At 42.1% G+C, this 22,062-nt stretch overlaps 1 protein-coding gene across 1 annotated transcript; it reads left to right on the plus strand.

The window, feature by feature from the left end:
• Positions 1-534: 534 nt before the first annotated feature.
• LOC126397659 (microtubule-associated protein futsch-like) lies at positions 535-12,755 on the plus strand. The gene is made up of 10 exons (XM_050056575.1): positions 535-594; positions 1,296-7,800; positions 7,893-7,980; positions 8,219-8,297; positions 8,384-8,492; positions 9,128-9,259; positions 10,527-10,616; positions 10,745-10,888; positions 11,004-11,188; positions 11,279-12,755. Exons 2-10 carry the CDS (start codon positions 1,297-1,299, stop codon positions 11,445-11,447), a joined length of 7,500 nt encoding a protein of 2,499 aa, XP_049912532.1. The 5' UTR covers positions 535-594; position 1,296; the 3' UTR covers positions 11,448-12,755.
• The last annotated feature ends 9,307 nt before the right edge of the window (positions 12,756-22,062 follow it).

Consider the following 22,062-nt stretch of genomic DNA (forward strand, 5'->3'; position numbering starts at 1 on the left):
AATGTAATTAAGTACATTCGCTCAAGTACAGGTTTGAGGTACTTAACTTGAGTATTCCCATCTTATGCTACTTGATACATCTGCTCCACTACATTTTGGAGGCAAATAATGTACTTTTAACTCCACTGTATTTATTTACCACTACATTAGCCACTATTTACGCTACTTTGCAGACTCCTTTTATTATTACTACATATAAAACAACTAATAAATTATGATGTATTATTATAAGTCAGCACTATTTATGTGAAGTTATTAAAAGTAAGCCAGTAATATAATATGCATTGGTCTGATATGAGTACTTTTATTTTCCTTACTTTTTTCCTGCCCGTTTACTTGAGTACAATTATGATAGCAGGACTTTTATTTATATTTAAGAAAAATATATGATTATGTCTTCCACCACTGATTATTTGTTTCTGATAGTCTGTGATAAATAAAAAAAAAGTAAAACCCAATTTTCCAAAACTTCGATCTTAGTCTTAAGCGTGCCGGGAAGCCCGCTACGTCACATCCGCCGTTTCCCTCCGGAAGTACAGTTAATTTTTATTCACAGGGAAAAAAACAGCTGTTGTTGAAGAAGAAAACATCAAAGTGAGTTTCATTGACGGATGTCTTGGCTTTATCTTGTTGCAGACATTAGTGCAGTGATGACTAGTCTGTCCACTTTGTCCTCTGCGTGTCTGCCTGCTGTTTTTACTGACTCGATCAGCGAGTCTTGTTTCGCTCATTTGTTGCGAGTTGGCTGCTGCTGCTAGCGTTAGCTCCCATCACTGTGGACTTCCAGTTAGCAACACTAGCCACCGCTAGCTAGCTAACTCACCGTTTCTGACTGTCTGCACAACTCCTGGTGACAACAATCTCTGTCGACTGTCAGGCAATCAGTAAGATAATTTGCGTAGATGGTGCGTAAGTGAGTAAATGTAGATCGTACATTGTGTGACTCGCTCGCCACCTAGTTTAACTGCGATTTATCACTGTTTATGTCCAGCGTTAGCCTTGGTGTTTGTTAGGAAGACCAGGTAATAGTTAATGCATTTGAGAAAGGGTTATAGTTCATATTAGTATAACACTAGTGCTGAATTTATTTACTGAGTTTGGGCACAGATATTTTTTTGTCTCCTAACCTACCCTACCCTAAAAGGGAGAGAAACTGCAGGATGCCTGGAAAAATGTGCTAATTCTAGCTTATTCTATTAAATTGTAATATTAGGGTTAAGTTACATCTGCTCTGTTGTCTTAGCTTCATTATGCTTATTTATAATAACGCTATTTTCGTCTCTTATTTTTGACAGAATGCCAGCTCCAAAGAGAGGATCATCTCCTCATGATTCTCAGCCCAAGATGAGGAAGTTAGATGAGGATGGGGAGGCTCTGCCATCCAAAACCACACCAGCTACTAATAATAAGTCCCTTAAAACAGGAAATACGCAAGATAACACAGCAGCCCCACGGACTAAGAAAAAATTGTCGTCTTCAGCAGAAGGGGGGAATAAACCAGCCAAGTCATCCAAACAGAGTTCCCCTCCAAAGGATTCCAGCAAAACCATTTCTGACCCACCTGTCAAAAAAGCCAAGCTCCTGAAAGCCACAAGTGCCTCCTGCGGAGAAGCTCCCTCGCAGAAAGCTAACTCCAAAGCTTCCCTGAAGCGAACAGCCTCCACAGACTCTGAGGACGAGTTGAGTAGTGATGGTAGTAAGACTGACCTCTTCAGAGAGAGGGGTGACGGCGACAAGGCCCGCTGCATCAGAAAATATTCCAATCGAGTCAAAGCTAAGCGTAAGGCTGAAGAGTCAACGTCGGACCCACAGGAGACAAGCCAGGGGTCACCAGCTGCACCCGGAGACCCTGTTCAGATGGACCACAATTATGGCAGGTTTTCAGATTCAAGTACGGGAGAGGCCGATCAGGAGGAGAGAAAAGAATCTGCGCAGTCTGTCGCTGAAGGAGAGAGACCGGAAATTTCAGTTAATGCAACACAAGCAGAGTCAAAAGAAGCTTTAGTCTCTGTGATAGGGAGTTCAAAAGCTAGCATTGAGTCTGAGTGTGCAGCTAAACACGAGGAATTTAAAAATGTAGAAATTCAAAAGCTCATAGATAATGAAGCATTAGCATCATGTAGAGAAAAATTAGATTCTCTCACTGCAACAGCCGCAAGGTCGCCTTGCTTCATATCTGAGGCAGGGGAAAATAAAAAGAAGGATGTTGCCATCAAAAGCCAAGAGGGTGTAGATACTGAAACAGTTGAGACATCAGTGCAAACATTATATTCAAGTACTGAAGAGGCAAATCCGGGCTGTGAAGGTGAAGTGCAGGTAGATGAAAGGAGAGTTTGTAGAAATCAGACAGGTGTGAGCAGTGGAACTGAAACAAAGGAGACCACAGAGTCTGTTTCTGAGGAGATAAAGCTGGATATAACATATAACAGTAAGGAGGGAGAGCATAAAGTGCAGGGAGTGATTGAAGCAGCCTGTGTCTCTGCAGACCACAGTGATGTAGAAGATAAAATATTGTCAAATGAAACAAACTCTGCACCAGAAGAGATCCTGGTAGGAGGTAGTAATCCAGAGACTGAAGAAAATCGAACAATGACAGAGTCTGTTGGCAATCCAGAGACTCAAACAGACCTAAGTGTTAAAATTCAAGTCACTTTCAAAGAGGAGTCAAAATCTGAGGGTCGAGTGAGCCATGAAGTGCCAGTAACCATTACCAACTCCTGTGAGGGTGTGAACAAAATAGTCAGAAAGACTGAGGAAAAGCTTGAAGAAAGTGAAAGGAAAGGAGTGGAGTTCCTGTCGACGCAGACTGTTGCTGGTCCTCGGCCTAATGCTGAGCTACAGCTAAACCAGGAGGTGATGGACAAGATGACTGACAGCTGTGCTGAAATACTGACACCCGATTGTGAGGCTGTTCCTGAGCAAAAGCGATGCAACATGCTCTCCGATTGTGTCACAGTCTCAGAGGGTCAGACAGATGTGGAGACTAAAATAACATCAGAGGAGAAGTCTGACTCAGCACCTGAAGAGGTTAAACAAAACCATGAGGAGCACAAAGGTGATGACCACAATACAGAGTTACCTGTTGACGTCAAAGAAGATGCAATGACAAGTAGAGAAAAAGAGATGAACTCTGACTGTGCCACTGCAACACCAGGGCAGGAGATTTCTTATCAAGTGGAATTACAAAGCCAAAAGAGCCAGGAAGTCAGTGAACGTGCCACAGACATATCTACAGAATTTAATAAGGATCATGTGTTAAATTCTGTAACAGTGGAAAATGACTTCGAAGGTACCAGTGGCCCTGAGAGACAGACCACAACGGCATCAGAGATTTCTTATCCTGCATCTACAGTGGAAGTACAAAGCCAGGACATTCTGGGAGACAGTGAACACACCACAGACATGTTGGTTGAAGCATATGAACGTCCAGTTGCAAATTGTCAGAGCACAGAAGATGAAGGCAGCATTGCTGTATGCGCTACTGCTGCTGAGAATCAAATACAAGTGGACATGCAGACTACAACGATATCAGAGATATCTGACGTCACACCTACAGTGGAAATACAAAGCCAGGAAGTCAGTGAGCCTACCACAGACATATCTACTGAACTTCACGTGGACCATAAGGGTGAACGTATGGAAAATGAAAACAAGGTGGACTTTGAATCTGTGACTGTACCAGAGAGTCAAATCGAAATGGAAATGCAGACTACGTCAGTGTCAGAGGTTTTAAATCCAGCTGCTTCAGTGGAAACACAGAAAAGCCAAACAGAAATGGACATGCAAACTACAGCATCAGAGGAGATATCTAACACAGCACCCACAGTGGAAATACAAACTCAGAAAAGTCTAAGTGAAGTGACTATAGAGACCACAACGACATCAGTGGAGATTCCGAACATGGCACCCACAGTAGAAACAGAGGGTCAGAGGAGCCAAGAAGTCATTGAACCAGCAGCAGGCATATCTGAGAAAGTTCAAGAAGGTCTAATGATTCAGACTCCTGAGAGTAATGGAAATGACAGCAAGGTTATCAACGAATGTGTCAGTGCAACTGAGAGTCAAAGAGAAATGGATTTACAGACAACACCAGAGGAGACTTCTGATCCGGCAACTACAGTAGAAACACAAAACCAGCAAGGTAAGGAGGTCAGTGAATTCACTACAGACGCTGAAGTACTAAAAGATTTTATTGTTGCCGATACTGAGAGTGGAGAAAACAAGGACGAGGTTATCGCAGAATGTGTGGATGCTACTGAGAATCAAATAGAAATGGATGCGCAAACACCAGAGGAGATTTCTGATCCACCATCTACAGTGGAAATAAAAAGCCAGGGGGCCAGTGCACTCAACGCAGAAGTTCAGAAAGGTCTAGTGACTGCAAGTTGTGAGAGTAAGGAAAATAAAGACAAGGTTGCTGCTGAATGTGTTGCTGTTCCAGAGGCTCGAATAAATATGGAAACTACTACAATGCCAGAGGAGATTTCTTATACAGCAAAACAGGGGATGGGGGAAGTCGATGAACCTGCTACGGCCTTATCAAATGAAACTCATAAACCTCTTCCTATGGCGGAAAGTAAGGATAATGAAAACATGCAGACAGAGCCCAGTGCTGAGGAGATCCGAGGGGATATGAATGTAATAAGTGGATCAATAGGAAGAGTAGATTCTGCTTTAGAAGAGGAAACAGAGAGGCAAGAGATTAATGAGGTCAAAGAAGAGGCCACAATCATTTCCTCTGATAAGTCTGACAAAACAGTCAGTAATATTGAAGGACAAGAAGAAGAAACTGGAAGCAATGAAGTAATAGTTTTTGTTTGTGGCCAAACAGATGACGTTGATATTGTAATTCAGGCATCAGAAGAACAGATTAAGACGATTAATCAGCCAGAAGTGGAGATTCATGAAAACCAGATAGTGTATGAACCAATTAGTAGTCCAGAGAGTAACGATGATCGAGAGATTCCTACAGCATCAGAGAACCACGATAGCATGTCTTTACTGGACATACAGAATGCACAGCAGATGGAAGGAGATTCATCCACTAATGAAGAAAACAGTTGTAACCAACAACTGGAAAAAGAGGAAACTGTAAAACAAATCTGCATCTCAGTCAGCCAAGAAGTTGAAATGGAAGCCGTCAGAGTGCCGGAGAGTTGTGTCCCTGCACAGTTGGAGCAGGGTAACATGAACATGAATGTGGATGTGAAGCAAGTTGCAGTGATCAGCTCCAGCGATGACATCAGCACGCCAGATGGACAGTCAGAAGTTGAAACAGAAAAAAGTGAAACTAATGGGTATCCAGACTGCGTCAGTGCTACAGAGTTTGCTGAACAGGTGCAGGAGGGTGCAGGAGTTCAGGAGGTTGCAGATGTCACAGTGACAACAACTACAGCCACAACTATAGTGGAAATACCAGACAGTACATCTGAGGAGTTTGTGATCTTAGAACCAGTCCCGCAAAGTGAAATTCACTTTGATATTGTCACTCAAGCGGCGGCTGAATCGGGTTTGTCAGCCTCGCTTACAGAGCAGGTGAATCACGACAGTGCTTTGATAGATGCAGAGGAAAATCAAAGAATTTTAAATGGCTCCCAACAAACCGTCTTCCCTGAGGCAGAAGTACAGCAATGTCAAACAACTGATGAGATCAAAGTGATAAGTTCAAGTGAGACATTAGATCAGGAGACAGGGGTTGGGATGGAAATCACACCTGAGGAAGGGGTTGAAGTTATTCAAAATTCTGACCACAGCCAGCAACCATCCTCTGACATGATGGAGGTCAATACCTCAGAAATTGAGATGGCAAACTCTCACACTCACGTCTCTAATGAAGACTGTAATGCACTGGTGAAAGAGAACACTGAGGCTAATTTGGACCTACAAGAAGTGCAGATTCTGGAGGATATAGAAATCGGTCGCGAGATCGTAGTAGCAGAGGAAGAGAACGATGAAGATAGTGACATTATGATAGTAGAAAAACCCCAGGAAACACCTGAGGCAGTCCCTCCTAAAAAGCCTGAGCAAAAAGTTGATGAGAAAACTAAAGACGACACTTGTGGGACCAGCTTAAAGCAAAACAGCACAGCTGAAAAGACTAAGGATGAGAAAAAAGGACAGGAGGCAGAAAAACCCAAGAAACAAGAGATGAACACTCAGGCCAGAACCAAAGCCCGGCTGGCAGCTCTGGCTGAGCAAAAGGCTGCAGCGTCTAAGAGAACAGCAAACAGACAGCAGCTGAACCTCTTAGCTTTGTGTCAGGAGATTGCAGAGGACATTGCTACAGACAGCATGCTGTTGAAGAGGATAGAAGAGGAAAAACAAGCAGCGGCGGCAGCAGCGGCAGCAGCAGCAGCAGCAGCAGCAGCAGCAGCCAAGAGTGAAGCCAGTAAGAAGGAGAGTCCACCTGTTAACACGCAGGAGGCAGACGCTGATGATGTTGCCACTCCTGCTGGGCCAGAAGGGAGCTCTGCTTCGGAGACCCCTGCTGAGGAGGAGTGTACAGCTCAGCCCTCGACAGATGATTCAGCTGAGGCTAAGCCTGCTGCAGAGCCTCCAAAGAGGCGTTTCTTTGTCACACAGATTGCAGTGCCACTGAAAGCCCATGAGAAGAAGAAACTTACTAGGTATCAAAGACTAAGACAGGTTGAACTGCAGAGAGAGAAAATGTCTTGGGCACGTGTGAAGAAACTTAAATCTGACCAGGCAAATCAAATGTTTTCAGACTTAGATTGGCAAGTACCCATGACTGCGTCCCCTCTATTCTCAATGAGTCCTGTGTCCACGGCTCCTCCACCTGCAGGCAGTCCATCAAAAACCCCTCTCCCGAGTCCCTCCTCAGCAAGCAAGCCTGCAACACCCAAGGCAGAAGCCCCTAAGGTCGATACTCCTAAAGCTGAACCCAGTAAGAAAGAACCCCCTAAAACGGAAACTTCCAAAACTGAAGCCTCTAAACCGGAACCTACTAAAGATGAAGCCTCCAAAACCGGGACTCCTAATGCTGGAACCCGTAAATCTACAAGGCAAACTAAGGCTCAAGCTTCTAAAGAAACCCCGGCTCCAGGGCCCGCACCGAAAGTGACCAGATCAGCCAAGAGGACGCTCCCCGCAGTACCCCCGCCTATGCCCAACGGGCTTAACGCTCAAAAACCGAAGCCTGTTGAGTACAAGCCATACAGACCCAGGCCCAAGTATACCTTTGCAGACTTTGAACTAGATGATGACCCGTTACCAGTAGCTCCAGCAAAGCCTGGCCCTCAATCAGCGCCCACACAGCCAACACGACCTATCATTCAGCCAAACCCCGCAGCTCAATCTAAACCCACAGTTCCATCACATCTCGCCAACCAGGCAAAGCTCAGAGCTCAGACCACACCTGCTGGACAGATCTCAGGTCAGTCGAAGCCCACTGTTGCAGCTGCAGCTCAGTCAAAGCCTGCTGGTCCCACCGCTTCTCAGTTAAAGCCTGCTGCTTCCACAACACCCCAGTCAAAGGCCACAGCTACTGTCACAGCCTCTTCCAAAGCTGCTCCTTTAGTTAAAGCTCAATTAAAGTCCCCAGTTTCGACGACGCCTCAGTCAAAAGCTGTCTCAGCTCCAAATCAGTCCAAGCCTGTTGCTCCTGCCTCACCTCAGTTGAAGCCCACTGGTAGTGGAAGTACAGCTCAGATCAAGCCGTCAACAGCGTCTGAGACTGCTGCTTCAACCACATCTGAGACAAAGCCTGCTGCTGTGAAGGCTGATGGTTCAGTGCCTCAGAAAACCCCAAAACCACCATCATCGGATGACAGCAAATTAAAGGTAACTCAAAAAAAAAAAAATTGTGCCATGTGTGTCACAAACAGTGTTTTTGAATAAAGATGTTACTCATTTTCTGTCTCTTTCTTACATAGGAAAGAGCTGATCCCACCTCCTCCCTTCAGTCTGAAGACAGCTCCAAAGCGTCTGATGACAAACAGAAGTGTGAAGAAAAGCCTGCAGGTATGCATTTATCTGCAGTTGGCATTATTTATTCAAACATCTGCCGTGTTGTTGTCACATTACTTAATACAGTCTAGGTGAAAAAAGTTATATTATGATATTAATTATCAAGGAGACTGTTGATTTGATAATGTGTTAACAGTTGCTAATTATTATATGACAAGGTAGAGCTCAAAGACTCTGTGTTCTTGATTTAGAAAATGACACCAGTGTATAAGCCTTTTACCTTTTCTCATAGTCACTGATGCTGATCCGTCTCCGGTGGATAAGCCCGTAACAGTCAAGACAGCCGACAAGACGTCGGAAAAACCTGAAGAGTAAGAAGTTTCTTTCAAGTAATTTGACATGTTTTTCCTCATAGCAACAGGAATCTGAAGTAATGTGATGTGTGTTTGTATCACAGCGGAGAAGAGAAGCCACAGGATGGCAGGACTCCTCTGTCTGAGGCTTGTCTGCAAAAAGAAGTCAAGAAACTAAAGGAGGCTGACAAAGATGGCACCCAAACTATTATTGTGAGCATCTGTTTGTTATTATTATGCAGTGTGCAGCCAGGAAACTTTTAAGTAGACATTACCTTGTGGGCTATTCCGCATCACCAAGGATATTTATATAAGAAATGGTTTTTTTTTATTTCTTTTTGCCACAGTTAATTACAGTGAAAATTTCAGGGCATACATGAATCAGTGGTTCAATTTCCAAGTTTCAGTGTCCATTTCTGGACAAAAAATCAGAATCGGTTTTATTGCCAAGTAGGTTTTCACATACACGGAATTTTGCTTGGTGTATTGGTGCATAACAAAGAATATAAAATAAATATATGTAGGTAAATACCTCTATAGGTAAAGAGATAGAGATAGTAAAAGTGATGATAAAATTAGGTCTAAAAGAAAAAAAACACAATAAAATAAACTAATAATAATAACAGCAATAATAGTAATAATTATTATTATTCTAATAATTATTATTAACAAATAAGTAGAATAAGTAAAAGAATAAAATAAATAAAGATCATAAATGTATCTAAAATAGAGAGCTAATTAAATTCAAAAAAACAATTTTTACAGTAAAAAAAAATTGAATTTCTTGTATATACTTGCAGGATGTATTTAGATGTACGAAGTGATCTGTTGTTTTCTTTGTCTCTTAGGATGCAGGACAGAAGCACTTTGGGGCAGTGGCCTGCAACGTGTGTGGCATGCTGTACTCTGCTGCCAACCCTGAAGATGAATCTCAACATTTACTCTTCCACAACCAGTTCATCAGCGCTGTCAAATATGTGGTGAGAGGACGTTTCCATAAAGTACATGTCGTATTATTTGTCTTGCCTTCTGTCTCACAGTATTGACTCATCAGGGACTCATTGTGTAGTTGAATTTACCAAATAAATCACAAATAGTTAGACGGTAGTCTGAACCAATTACAGGAAACAACTGTAAGTGTGTGGCACATACTGCAGGTGTGAGTGTGAGGGAGATGCCTCCTCTGTATTGGCTACGGAGAGCATTTTCTCACACATTTGTCCTGAATCTCAGCACCATTAAAGTGAATAGCACTTTGTGTATAAAAATGATTCATAAATGTCATGGCATACTTTCACACCTACCTTGTTAGCTCCGGACTTTTGGACTTTTCAGTCTGATGTGAACCAAAATTATAGGTATGAAACCTCCCCCGAACCAAACAGCTGAACTTTGGTCTGATGAAGAGGTGGTCTCACTTATGATCAAACTGAACCATGATTTGGTTGTTTCTAGTGTGAGATTTCTTTTGGATGACTCGGATTTGGGACTAGTTACAGGAGGTTTTGGCAGCCTGTTGTCAGGTGTTAAGAGTAGTGTAGTGCCTCAGTGCGGAGGGTGTGTGTGTGCTTTAGCAACAGACAGTGACGGTGGCTTTGCTCAGAGTAAACAGGTGTTGGCGTTCGCAGCAGAGGAGAAATTACCAGTGAAGTTGTTAAGCAGTCTTAAATGTACTGCGTAGGTTTCAGTTTGTCCATGAACACATCATAACAAAATGAGGCACAGTAACACGTGGGGAGAGGAGGAGACGACTTCATAGAGAGCTACTTGGAAATTTTTTTTTTCAAAAATGGGAACCTTGGTTTGAACATTCAGGTGTTGAAAGGCCCTCAAACATTACTCTCTCAAAAAGAGCCACTCAGTATTCTGATAGCTGATACTCTCACTGCTCAGTACACTTCACAGTCACCTTTATTTAGATATCATTTATTCATCCAGCTAAGAAAACAGTGTCACTGCAGCAGCTCGCTAAAGGATGGAGCTGTGAAATGACGGAGCAAACAATATAACTGACAATATCAGCACTGAACCAGATTATATGACCAGATGAAGTAAATAAAAGTAGGAGCTAAGAAATTTAAGAAAGAACATTTACAGTATTAAGTATAGTAAAGTATGCATATTTGCATTATTTCTAGCACAAAGGAAGTTACTGTATTTATCAAATGAAGAACATGAGTGCTTCAGCAGGACAATAAAAAGATTTCTTAAGAGTTCCCGTTTATAAATGCACCTTTGTTTTTCCAGGGATGGAAAAAAGAGAGGATTCTGGGAGAGTATCCTGACGGCAAGATCATTCTTGTCCTGCCAGATGATCCCAAATATGCTCTGAAGAAGGTACGGTATATTCACAGGGACTAACCTAAAGTAGAAAGACCCAAAAAAACACAAGATTATTGTTTCTTTGTTCCTCATATGCTGCATCCACACATTTCTTCACCACACAGTATCTGTTTGTGTCTCAGGTGGAGGAGATCAGGGAGATGGTGGACAACGACCTCGGCTTCCAGCAGGTGGAGACCAAGTGTCCCTCTCAGACCAAGACCTTCCTCTTCATCACCAATGACAAGAAAGTGGGTGGATGCCTTATCGCAGAGCACATACAAGAGGTAAGAGACTGCAGTCTTCAGGAAGTGTTTAACACACTTTGATGTACGTTTATTATGTACAAACGTGAACAGACTGTATTAGTTTGAGTAAGCTGAGGCTTGTGAATGCTCACAGGGCTACAGGGTGATTGAGGAGCCGGTGCCAGAGGGTTCAGAGGGAGAGAAGGTGATGTTTGAACGCCAGAGAGCTTGGTGCTGCTCCACAACACCGGAGCCAGCCATCTGTGGCATCAGCCGCATCTGGGTGGTCAACATGATGAGACGCCAGGGCATCGCCTCACGTATGCTCGAATGCCTCAGGTCAGTTCATCTTCAAACCTGCCAAGCTTTCATGTCACATCCCCTTAAAACAAATGGACATAACTCTAAGTTTTTGTTTTCCTTGCACAGGAACAACTTCATATACGGTTCATACCTGAGCAAAGACGAGATCGCTTTCTCCGACCCCACTCCTGATGGAAAACTCTTTGCCACACATTACTTTGGCACTTCTCAGTTTTTGGTTTATAACTTTGTGAGTGGAACACGCTCGTCCCCGCCAAAAACTGACGCAGTATGACAGTCTTCGGGAAAGACAACAGTGGATATAACTGAGACACTCACTGGCCAACGGGACGCACCATCACTTAATGGTCTTGCAGAATCCGTGTTTGCATAACGATTTAAAAAAACAAACTGTAAATTACTCCTTGGAGAGGACACACATTGGTTTTAAATCTCAGGATGAAAACAACAAGGTGTTGTTGAAAAATGTTATTAATTCACCCTTTAATCCTTCCCTGAATAGTATTTTGAAAAAAAAAGTATTTTCTTTATACATTTTTAAGTAAACAATTGGTTTTATTAGAAGTATAGAGTTTACATGCATGACCTGACAGCAATAGGAAACGAGCATTTCATTGGGTTTTAAAGTCGGCCGGCTGCATTGAATAAAATTATTTTAGAGTTTTGTCCTCATTCTGTTTAAGTGTTTTTTACTCACACAGTGTAGTGAAGGATATGTACACTGAGGGGTTTTACATGTTCACCTCTTAACAGTTAAAGTGATGCTGCCGTTTCTCGAGTTGTCTTTTAAGCAGCATTGATGACGCTTAAAGGTCACAGTTTCTACTGGGCGGTTGAATATTTCCGCATCGGTCCCCCTGACTTCACTGTCATGTTTTATTGTAACATTTCAAACTGATCATCCAAACTAGAGGATGTAACCGGAGGGACTCATTTCAACGATGGCGTTGAAGAGGTGTGGGTTAGAACTGTAGCTCGGGCATTAATCGCATGCTCTGATTTTCTGAGATCGCCCTGTCTGAAACGTTTAGTTTTCCAAGCTGAGCCATAAACTGTTCACCGTTTAGCAGGGCATTGTAGCCTTTACTGTATGAGTGATGTCTTTTAATTTCACAGAGGCTGTCTATTGCTTTGTTTGTGCCTGAATGAACTCCGTGTGACTTAAGATGTTGATTTGTTTTGTTTTTTATGGCTTTTTATTGAGTTAGTGTAGAGTATCATCCTCCTATTCCTTAGTAACAACAAATTAAAATGTATATCAAATTATCATGTAGAGTTATGCATACTATAACAACATTTATAATGATGAGCAAGGTCTTAAGGCTCAGGTATTAAATGGTATTTGAGTGATGGTAAATGTCATCCAGGTTCAAACAGGAATATTTGCTCAGTGATCAGCATGAGGGGTTGAGACGAACCTCTGCCTCTCTCAACACAGATTTACAGTATCATCATACTACATCCCTTATTTTCTCCTTCCCTCTTGGTAAAGCAGTTGCTTTTAGAAAGATGTGTCGTGTAAGAAAAATAAATTTGATTTATACGAAGCCGTTATGTAAATATTTATTTAAATAATAAACGATTTAAAACAGTTTGGCTTGCTCGGTTTTCTTCTGCAGGTAAGCGTGGGATTTTGTGGTCTCTGAGCTTTCAGGTAAATTACATCTGACCCCTCAACTCCTGTTGACCCGCTTCAGTCTCATAGTGTTGTGCTGGTCACTAATGCCATCTAGTGGACGTTGCTGCAAACATTTCTGTGTCAGTGATATTTAAGGTGAGCCACCCCAGATGATAACACTGTTTTTTTATGCACTACATCAGTTTTGAGATTTTGCACTATCTTGCTTCCATAACACTTCCAGAAAACTTGAGATACAGAAAATAATGGTCTTAATGTAAGTAATCAGCTAGGGAAGTGTCATGGTGATATCTATGAACATTTTATCCTGTTTAGCTGTAGTGTCTTATGTATTTTTTTAATTATTTTTTTAATGTATGGAATTTTTCTGATACACATATTTAAAGTCCATTTCCTGAGAACAAGTTTTTTCTCACACCCTGAGCCAAAAATCTCCACCTCACTCGCACTTACATACACCGAACTGTCCAGTTTTATTCCTATCTACACTAAAAAAAATAATTAAAATACAGCACTTTTGTTTTTGCCACCATTTTTCAGATGTTTAAAACATCAAAGACTTTTTTTTGCTCTCTAGGTATGTATTTATTTTGGTGTCATTTTTTAAAAATAAAGATCCGCACATTTTAGTGTCCTTTTATCGTGACCACCCAAAGGCACACCTGTGTAGTACTGATGCTTTTTAATCAGCATGCTGATATGCTGCACCTGTCAGGTGGATGGATTATATTGGAAATGGAGAAGTGCTCACTAACACAGAATTTTAAAATTTGTGATCGAAATTTAAGACATTTCGCTATTCATTGCATATAAAGTCTTAGATCTTTAACTTAAACCTGTGTGAAGTGAGAGCAAATCCGAAAGTGTTGCATTTAGATTTTTGTTCAGTGTATATTTTGATGCTTTTTTTTTTACAGAAGGGTTTGCTCATACATCATTCATTCATTCATAGCCTGATTTATAGAACATTTTATTCCTAAAAACATGGTGAAAATTTAATTTTTTTCATGGCTGTTTTCTTTTGTGTGGAGTGATAAGAAGAGATGAACAAAATCCTCCCTGTAAAGACCTTTGACTTTAATGTGTCAACAAGATGAAATAAGGATTTTTAGCCTTTATCCAATGTTCAGATTTCTGATCTGGGAGCATATGCAAATCAGTGCATATTCAACTAGGGGGGCAGAGGCTACACATCCCTCTCCCTTACCCCCAGTAAAACCATGAAAGTAGCGGAGGACTTTTATTTTGATTAAACTGAAGACACTTACATCAACTGATGCAGAAAAGGAGAAAGAAGCAACTGGTACGTAAAAATTCAGGCAGATTACAGGAAATTAAGTATCTGAAACTCAAAATTTTCTAGTGGAGGACCCCCAGACCTCCCTTTATATGTGTCCCCCCAAATGTTGAAACAAAACCTACGCACTTGCTCATTTGCATATTTAGACATAGCACTTCAGAAAAATTGTAAATACAATAATTAAAAGATTTAACTAAGCATCATTTTTATGTTAAATCGTTCATTATCACCAGAATGACAACATAATTTGCTGTTTTTTATGCCACATATACACACATTTGAGATACGTGTCAAATGGCTGTCATGTTTTCTCTCTGTAGATGCAGATGTAAACACTCCCCTCTTAGTGCATTCCTCGACACTCCTGTCACAACACGGGCCAGCTCGATGGCAACTTCTGAGAAACAAAACAACCTTAGAACAACATGGATACTTCCTCAGGCCCAGAGTAAGAAAACAGAGGTCTCCGCTCCTCCTCGAAGATCTGATACTGATCAGCAGGGGAAAACAACCCGAGCTGAGCTTCCTAAGGTATCTTTAACACCACGGTCACCTTGGCCTGCTGACTTTCACTGACACTAGGATCATCTCTACCATCTGATTATCAACGGTATTAAAACTGAAAACTGAAAACTGAAAGTAGGAAACATTTTCGTTCACTGAAATAAAAATGAAAATGACTTTATAGGTAAAAACTAAAAAGATATTGTGTACTTACAAAACTAACTAAATGTCTTAAGTTTTGGTCTGTTAATTAGGTCAAACTTGTCAATACAACAAGCATGAGGAAGCATTGGTGCATTATGTGAGTCGATGGTCAATTCACTAAGTGCTGTGTTTGTACTGTAATACCTGTTCTGAACTTCTTAAATTTTGCGCCTGACAAATACCCCCATAATGTAATTTTAAAAAAGTAAAACCGACACTGAAACTAATAAAAACTAAACTATAATGAGCAAACTCACTCTGGAAATTAACTAAAACTAAATTTAATTGAAAACAAAAAATTAAAAACACAATCAAAAACTAATAAAAAATACAAAACTGTAATATTTTTGTAAATCCATCATGATTTAGTTTGGAAAAAAAGGTCATCACAAAATAGAAGAGGAAACGCAGCATTTGTAAACACACAATTTTATTCTGACACATCAATTTAAAGAGACAAAAATGTCACAGCTGCCACATTGAAACCAAAAAACCATTTATCCTAATTATAAAGTTCAGGTTATTTTAAATATGTTAAGCTATGGTTAGTGAAAATCATTAATGTCTTATTTACACTTTAGAGAACCACCATACAAAACACCATTAAATCAATTCCTACAATCTGCACACAGCCTGTCATTCAGGTTTCTTTTTTCAGCACGTTTTTGACCTGAACTTCATCCCAAACCTGAGCTGCAACAACAAACTGACCCGTTCACTCAGTGCAGTGCGGATTGGCCTTGTTGCCTGACATCTGTGGGGACTTGATCTGTTTTAAGAGTTTTAAAATAAGATTACAGTAATGCTCTGGGTACTTGATCTGTTGACAGGCAACCTATAAGAAGATAAGAGCTGCTCTGGAGTGTGCATGGCAAATACACAATCACGATGTTACGAAAAAACATTCACAAACTTCACATTAAACAAGGAACATAAAATCTGACAAAGTGATCACAAGCTCTTGACATTCATGGTAAAATATGAAGGTTGAATCCATTGGCTTGTAACACATTCGGTAGTTGGCTCAAATGAGTTGACATATGATTGTGTATCATGCCAAGGTTATGGCAACATCAAAGTGTAGGCACCAACAACAAGCAATGTACACTTATTTAGATGAAAAAAGTCCTTGTCTTGATTGTGTGTTAAAAAGCTAAAATGTCCTCACAGGATGGGACAATTCTGCCCACAAAAATCATACAGTATGTCCAACATATCAGGTTCCTGAATCCTCCTGCTCATGACACCCTGACCTTTCCTGGGCTGTACAACTACAGCCTTGCCATCAGGTGGAGGCTCTACCAGCGGGTGCACTTTGTTATCCATCATCTTAAAGTCACTAACACCAACTCCGGGCAGCGTGCCGTTCCTCTCTGCCCACGTTTTGGTGTCCTCTGAAATGTCCTTTGTATCCATGACACTGTCACCATTCGCACTGCTCTTGCTAACCGTGCTCACCTCGTCCTGACATGTGTCTGAGTCACCTCTAGAATTGGGCAACGAAAAGTAGGTGCACTTCCTGGAAAGTGACGACTTCTTGTCTTCCACTTCAGACTTTGTGCTGAAAAGGGAATATGGGGTGTCCTCCTCTGTGTCCTCACACATTCCTTGAGAAGAGCTTGTGAAGGTTTTGTTGATACCAACTGGGTCTGAAGCAGACTTTCTGATCAGTGTGTTGTCTCTATGGAGCCACTGTTCATGATCAATAGGGACGCCGTCTCCAGGCCCAACTTGTGCATTAAAAGCAATGCAATGTGCTGCTTCACTTAAGGTGTCCATTGCATTGGTGGAATTAAAGTAAGACAACTCAGACATTGCTTTGGACCCGGCTATGTGGAAGGGAGAGAAAATGCTTGATGGCTCTTTCTTTTTCTGTTTTGGTGCAGATGGCGGCCTTTCACTCACTTCCTCATCGGGATCTCTTTTGCCATAAAGTCTTTCAATCGTTCTTCTCACGAAGCCTTTAGTGATGGATTTCCGTGCTGAATCATCCTCGCCGCTGGACAGTTCACTTGATGTTTGAGACTGATACCCACCACTAGCTGAGGTCTGTGCTCTTAACTCTGATCTTTTCGGGCTCTGGAAACGTCCATGCCCATGCTGAATATCTGTGGCACTCTTTGCCAGGAACATTTCCCTGATGTTTCTGACCCTGCTGCCTTCAGGCTCTGTGGTTATAACCCCGCTGGAATCATAGCTGAAAGATAAGGACGACTGAGGAGGCGAACGAGCGCAGGGAGCCGACTGAGATGTGGGTGATTCAGAGGGTGAATCTTCGACATCTGACTCAAGAGGGGCATTTCTTTGTGAGGATCGTCTGATGGCAGAACTTTCTGTTGTCTTCTGGGCATCAGCAGCTTGTTTTTCCAGAAGAATTACTCTCTCTGCCACAGATTGGGATATTATTTCTTCAAAGTTATGCTTGAGTTTTTCCACAGCCTTTTCATATTTTGCATCTTCAGACTGTGCTGCTAGTGCAGGAGCTTCCTGGTATTCTGCACCACTCTCTTCTATATATCTCCCCATATTGGCATGTTCCTCCTCTGAGCTGAACTCCTTTTCATCATAGCTTAATTCTTCTTCGTTTGAGCTGCTGATCTGTTCATCTTTGACCATTGGTATCTCTAGCTCTACATGCTCGTCACAGCTGCTGTGGTCATTCCCACTATCCTCTTCTGTATTCATTAAACTGTCAGACTTTTTGGAATATGAATCCTGATTCTCGATCAAATTGCTTAGATCCCCTTCTACAGGACTTTTTGTCTTATCACAAATTTGTGTTTCGTCAACATGGTAGTCCTCATCATCTGAGCTGACCTTCTCTTCCTCTGTCTCTTCTATCAAAGCCTTTAACTCTCTACATTTTGGTATTTGTTCCCTGTGATCCAGAGGATTGCCAAGGTGTTCCTCCTCCTCTTCCTCCAAGCCAGATGAACTTTCCTCAATTATAACATTTAGTCCCTTACATTCAACCTCAGGCTGCTCTTCCCCTGAAGATGGATCATCCACATCTGAGTTACACGTGCTTTCATCAATACTGACATTCGGTCCCATAGAGCCTACCTCACATTCAACCTCTTGCTGCTCTTCCTCTGACAAAGAGTTGTTTTGGCTATCTGGGCTGGATATTCTTTCCTTTGCATTCAGTTCTACATAGTAATCAGAGCTTTGTAGCTTTTCCTCTTCTTCCTCAGAGTTACTTTCACGGTTGGACAAGTTGTCACTTCCCCTGCTCTCCTTTTGTACCTCCTCCCATTCAGCTTCTGGTTCCTCCTCTGAACTATGTCGCTCACCTGACTCTGAGCTGGATACCCTTTGCTCACAGGTCACATTCTGCTCTAAATCTTTAGTGGCACTTGACATGTTCTGCCCTTCCTCATCTGAACCTGAATCATCACCAAGGGTAAGCTCATTCTCAGGGATGCTCTCCTCACCATGCATGGGAAGCCGATTACCTTCCATGTCTTCCTCCTCTACCTCCGAGGTACAATTGTCTTGTTCAAGACTTTTCGTGCAGCTGACTGCTTCATTCATGGTAGCCTTTTCATGGCTTGTTTTGACTTCATCGTGGCTTTGCTGCCCGTTGTCTTTTACAAACAACACTGTACTGTCAGGCTGCCTTTCTCCAGGTATCTGTCTATCAAGTTCATCTGATGGACAATTGGCCGAATCTTTCTGCCCATATAGGCTATCCTTGTCTTTAGTGTCTCTAGTTATACTACCTGTGCTGGATTGTTTTGGTTGGGCAATGTCTGTGAATTTTTTAATGATGGAGCTCACGTCAACATTAGCTTCTTCATCTTGAGTAACACCCCTGACATTAACAGCATCTTCTGTGGAGAAAGTGGATTCCTTCGCATTACTGTTATCTTTTGCTTCCACTTTTTTGATTGTCCTTGCAGGCGTCTCTTCTTCATCATCACTATCACATACGACACCCACTGAAAGAGAGGCCAATTCCTCCTTGAGCTCCTCAGGTATGTCAAGACTATCCATGAGCTCATCAATGACATTTTCATCAATGCTACAGTCTTTTTCAGGACCACCCTCAGTCTCGACTTCTTGCTCTGAACCATTTGGTGTTGAGCTGCGACTCTTGCATTTGTCACCAAGTTCCTGAAAACCCCTCCAACTTTGCAGGAGCTGCTTCGAAGCAGACTGCTGCAAATTGGACAAACTAGCCTTCAACTTCTGGGAATCCTCCATGCTGGCAATTTCTCTTAGAGAGTCAATCATTCTTAAAGCCTCGGCACAGCTGACATTGTTTGCATTCAGCTCATCCATGTTCAAGCTAGTCATGTCTTCCTTTAGGGTCATGACAGACAAGAAAGCAAGCAGAGCTTTAGATGATGAGCCGAACGTAGAGGCCACATGAGAGGAGAAGTCCGGCAGGCTGTTGGACTTTTCCAGACATGACGGTCGTTTGTTCTGGGTGATTTGTCTGATTGACTTTATTGAGTAGCAAATCTTATCAAGGACAAGTTTCATGTTTGGCTGATTTGAGGTGTTTAATGGCTGTGGAATTATTTGAGTTATAGATTTCTCTTGATCTGCTCTTAAAAGGTCATCTGTCCCCGTATTGTCATCACTCTGATCAACTTCTAATGGCATGAGAGGGTTGGAAATTGGTGTTTTGTCCAGTTCAGATGTTGGTTTTGTTGACTGTGGTATTTGGTGATGCTTCTTTAGGGATGATTTCCTTTGTATTTGTTCCTTTGCATTGTCTGAGGAGAGATTTCTGGAGAGCAGCTTTCCACTTGACTTATGTCTGATGGGTGGTGACACCATGTCCAGAGACTGAGAATATGGAGATGGCCTCTTTTGCATTCTAGATTTATAAAGCTTTCTCTCAGTGGAGGGGCTAGCAATTGGTGTTGGCTGTCTTCGTATTCCTATATTTGGTGACCTAGTTTTATCTGGAGGGTGGTTATGTAATGCTTTTGGAGAGTTTTGAGGAAGCTCAGAAGAGAATTTTTTGGTTTGGGATTTTCTCTCCATAGATGGACTGCTAAAAGGTTTTTTCACCAAGGGTTTCGGTGATGATGTGTCTTTTTGTGTTAAAAATTGTGTTTTTGTTTCTTTAAATGGAAGATCACTCAGTGCTGGAGCCTCACTTGATGAAGTACTGGCTGGTGACATCCTCTCTTCAGTTGTTAAACTAGCCGGAGATACAGAACATGACGGACTACTTTTCAAATCTAACATGCTGTTTGATTGGTGTGTCTCTTCTGGTGAGGTTTCACTTGGCCGTTGTATCCCCGTGGAGCAGACGCCATTTGGCAGCACATTATCACCCACTATGTTGATGGGCGTAGATGATGTCTCTGAAGTGGCATCGCTACATAAAGTATATTTATCCATACAAGCCTTTCTGAGAGACATTTTCCTGTCAAGAGATGTATTACTAACCAAAGGGGCCCTTTTAATGGATGGAGTTCTTTGTAATGGTGCTTCTCTCTGCGTGGGAGGAACGTCAGTCTGAATTGATGTTGTTGTTTGCATTGTGTGGTCGGTTGGTGATACGGCCTTGTCAGATGCAGGACTGATGGATAATGGATGATTATCTGACAGTTGACTGCTCACTGATGAGAGCCTGTATAGTGGGCTGCTGGCCACTGAGGATGCATACATCTCACCATATTCAGCACCTGATAGCTCAGTATTTTCAGCAGGGGGTGGTGGTGGTAGCTCCATGGAAAGCGTATTGGAAGGTGTTGTTTTTTTAAATGCGATTTTGACTGGACTTTCCACTTCACTGTCTGGTGGCATTTCTGTTGACATCTCATTAGTTGGTGGAATTATTTCAGAGCTGTTATGATCCGAGAGAGGCTTAATTTCTTTAATATTTTTCTGAGCCAAACTGTCGTAGTTTTCTGTTTGCTGACTGACTGTGGTTTTTGCCACTGATGGACTTGATGATTTATTTTCAAAGGACTTGATTCTTTGCTTGACAGAAGCTCCTCGCACATGCTCAGGCAGTCGATCAGTTTTGAGAGTTTGTATTTCTGATGTCTCCTCCAAATGCTTTACCTCATCTGCCACAGTTAAACCATTCTTCTTTTCAGACTCCCCGCACCTGTTTTCTGTTTGTTCAAGTACTTCTAATATTTTACTTTCCTGATCTGGGTAGGCTGTGGGGTTAAGATGGGCTTTCTCCAGCCAGTTCTCCACATATTCATTAGTAACAGAGCTGGCAGAGTTAAAAGCAGGCAGTGACATGCTTTCGCTGACATCATAGGACCCGTTTTCGTTCTTTTTCTCCTGATGCACTGATGTCTGCCGTGTCAGTATTCCCCGTGGCTGGCTTACTTCATTGGGAGCAACGTTCAGGCTGCTTTTTTCAAAAGAAACTGTCTCATTCGTGGCCTCTGTCGATGCTGATGGCATGTTTGGATCTGTGAGAATACATTTTATTTTGTCATCTGAGTCTTGTGAGCTCTTTGTTGCAACGCCCCCGTCTCCTTTTTGCATTGGTCCCTTTTTAAGCTTCATCATGCTTTTTGCTGATTTTGATTTATTCCCATAAATTTTCCTAATGAAGCCAGCACTGGAGAAAGTTTTCGCTTTCTTACTTTTCTCTGTTGCAGCTGCAGAATTTTCTTTTTGTCTCTTCCCTGGTGACATTAGACGGCGAACACGTTTGTTGATCACTTTGGGTTTTGAGGACACCTTCCTATCTTTATTGACCTCTCTTTGTTGAGGCTTACCTTTGCCTTTAGTTGGCTTTTGGTATGGTTGCCGAGCATTTGTTGCTTGAGTCCTCAGTGAAGGCAAGGTTAAATCAGATGTTACTGACATGCTCTCAGCTCTCCAGATGCTAATTGACTCTGAAGCTGTCGATGGTCTCCAGAGCTGAGGTTCAAACTCATTATTAGAGGAGAGCTGTCCAGTTTCTGAAGTAGCTGGCCTGCAGAAAGGAATCCCAGCAGCAGCCTGTGCACAAACATTTGCAAAGAAATTCTCCTGGCAGGTCTGCTGTTCATATATGTGGAAGACAGTTTCAGTGGCCTCCTCTCCGCTGGAATCAGTCTGTAGGAATTCAGTCATCCCTGCTGATTTGAACGTGGATACATTTCTACTGTTAATATTGCTTGCATCCACAGAGCCAAGTCTTCTAGGTTTGGGCACTGGTCTGCTCTGTTTGACCATGCAGTACTGCTCAGTCATGGCTCCATTTCCTGTCTGCTCCCTGTAGGAGTAAGAACCGATCATACCCTCCTGAATCCCATTTGCCGTCACTGA

The sequence above is a fragment of the Epinephelus moara genome, chromosome 11 (assembly GCF_006386435.1).
Source record: "Epinephelus moara isolate mb chromosome 11, YSFRI_EMoa_1.0, whole genome shotgun sequence".
Classification (NCBI taxonomy): Eukaryota; Metazoa; Chordata; class Actinopteri; order Perciformes; family Serranidae; genus Epinephelus; species Epinephelus moara.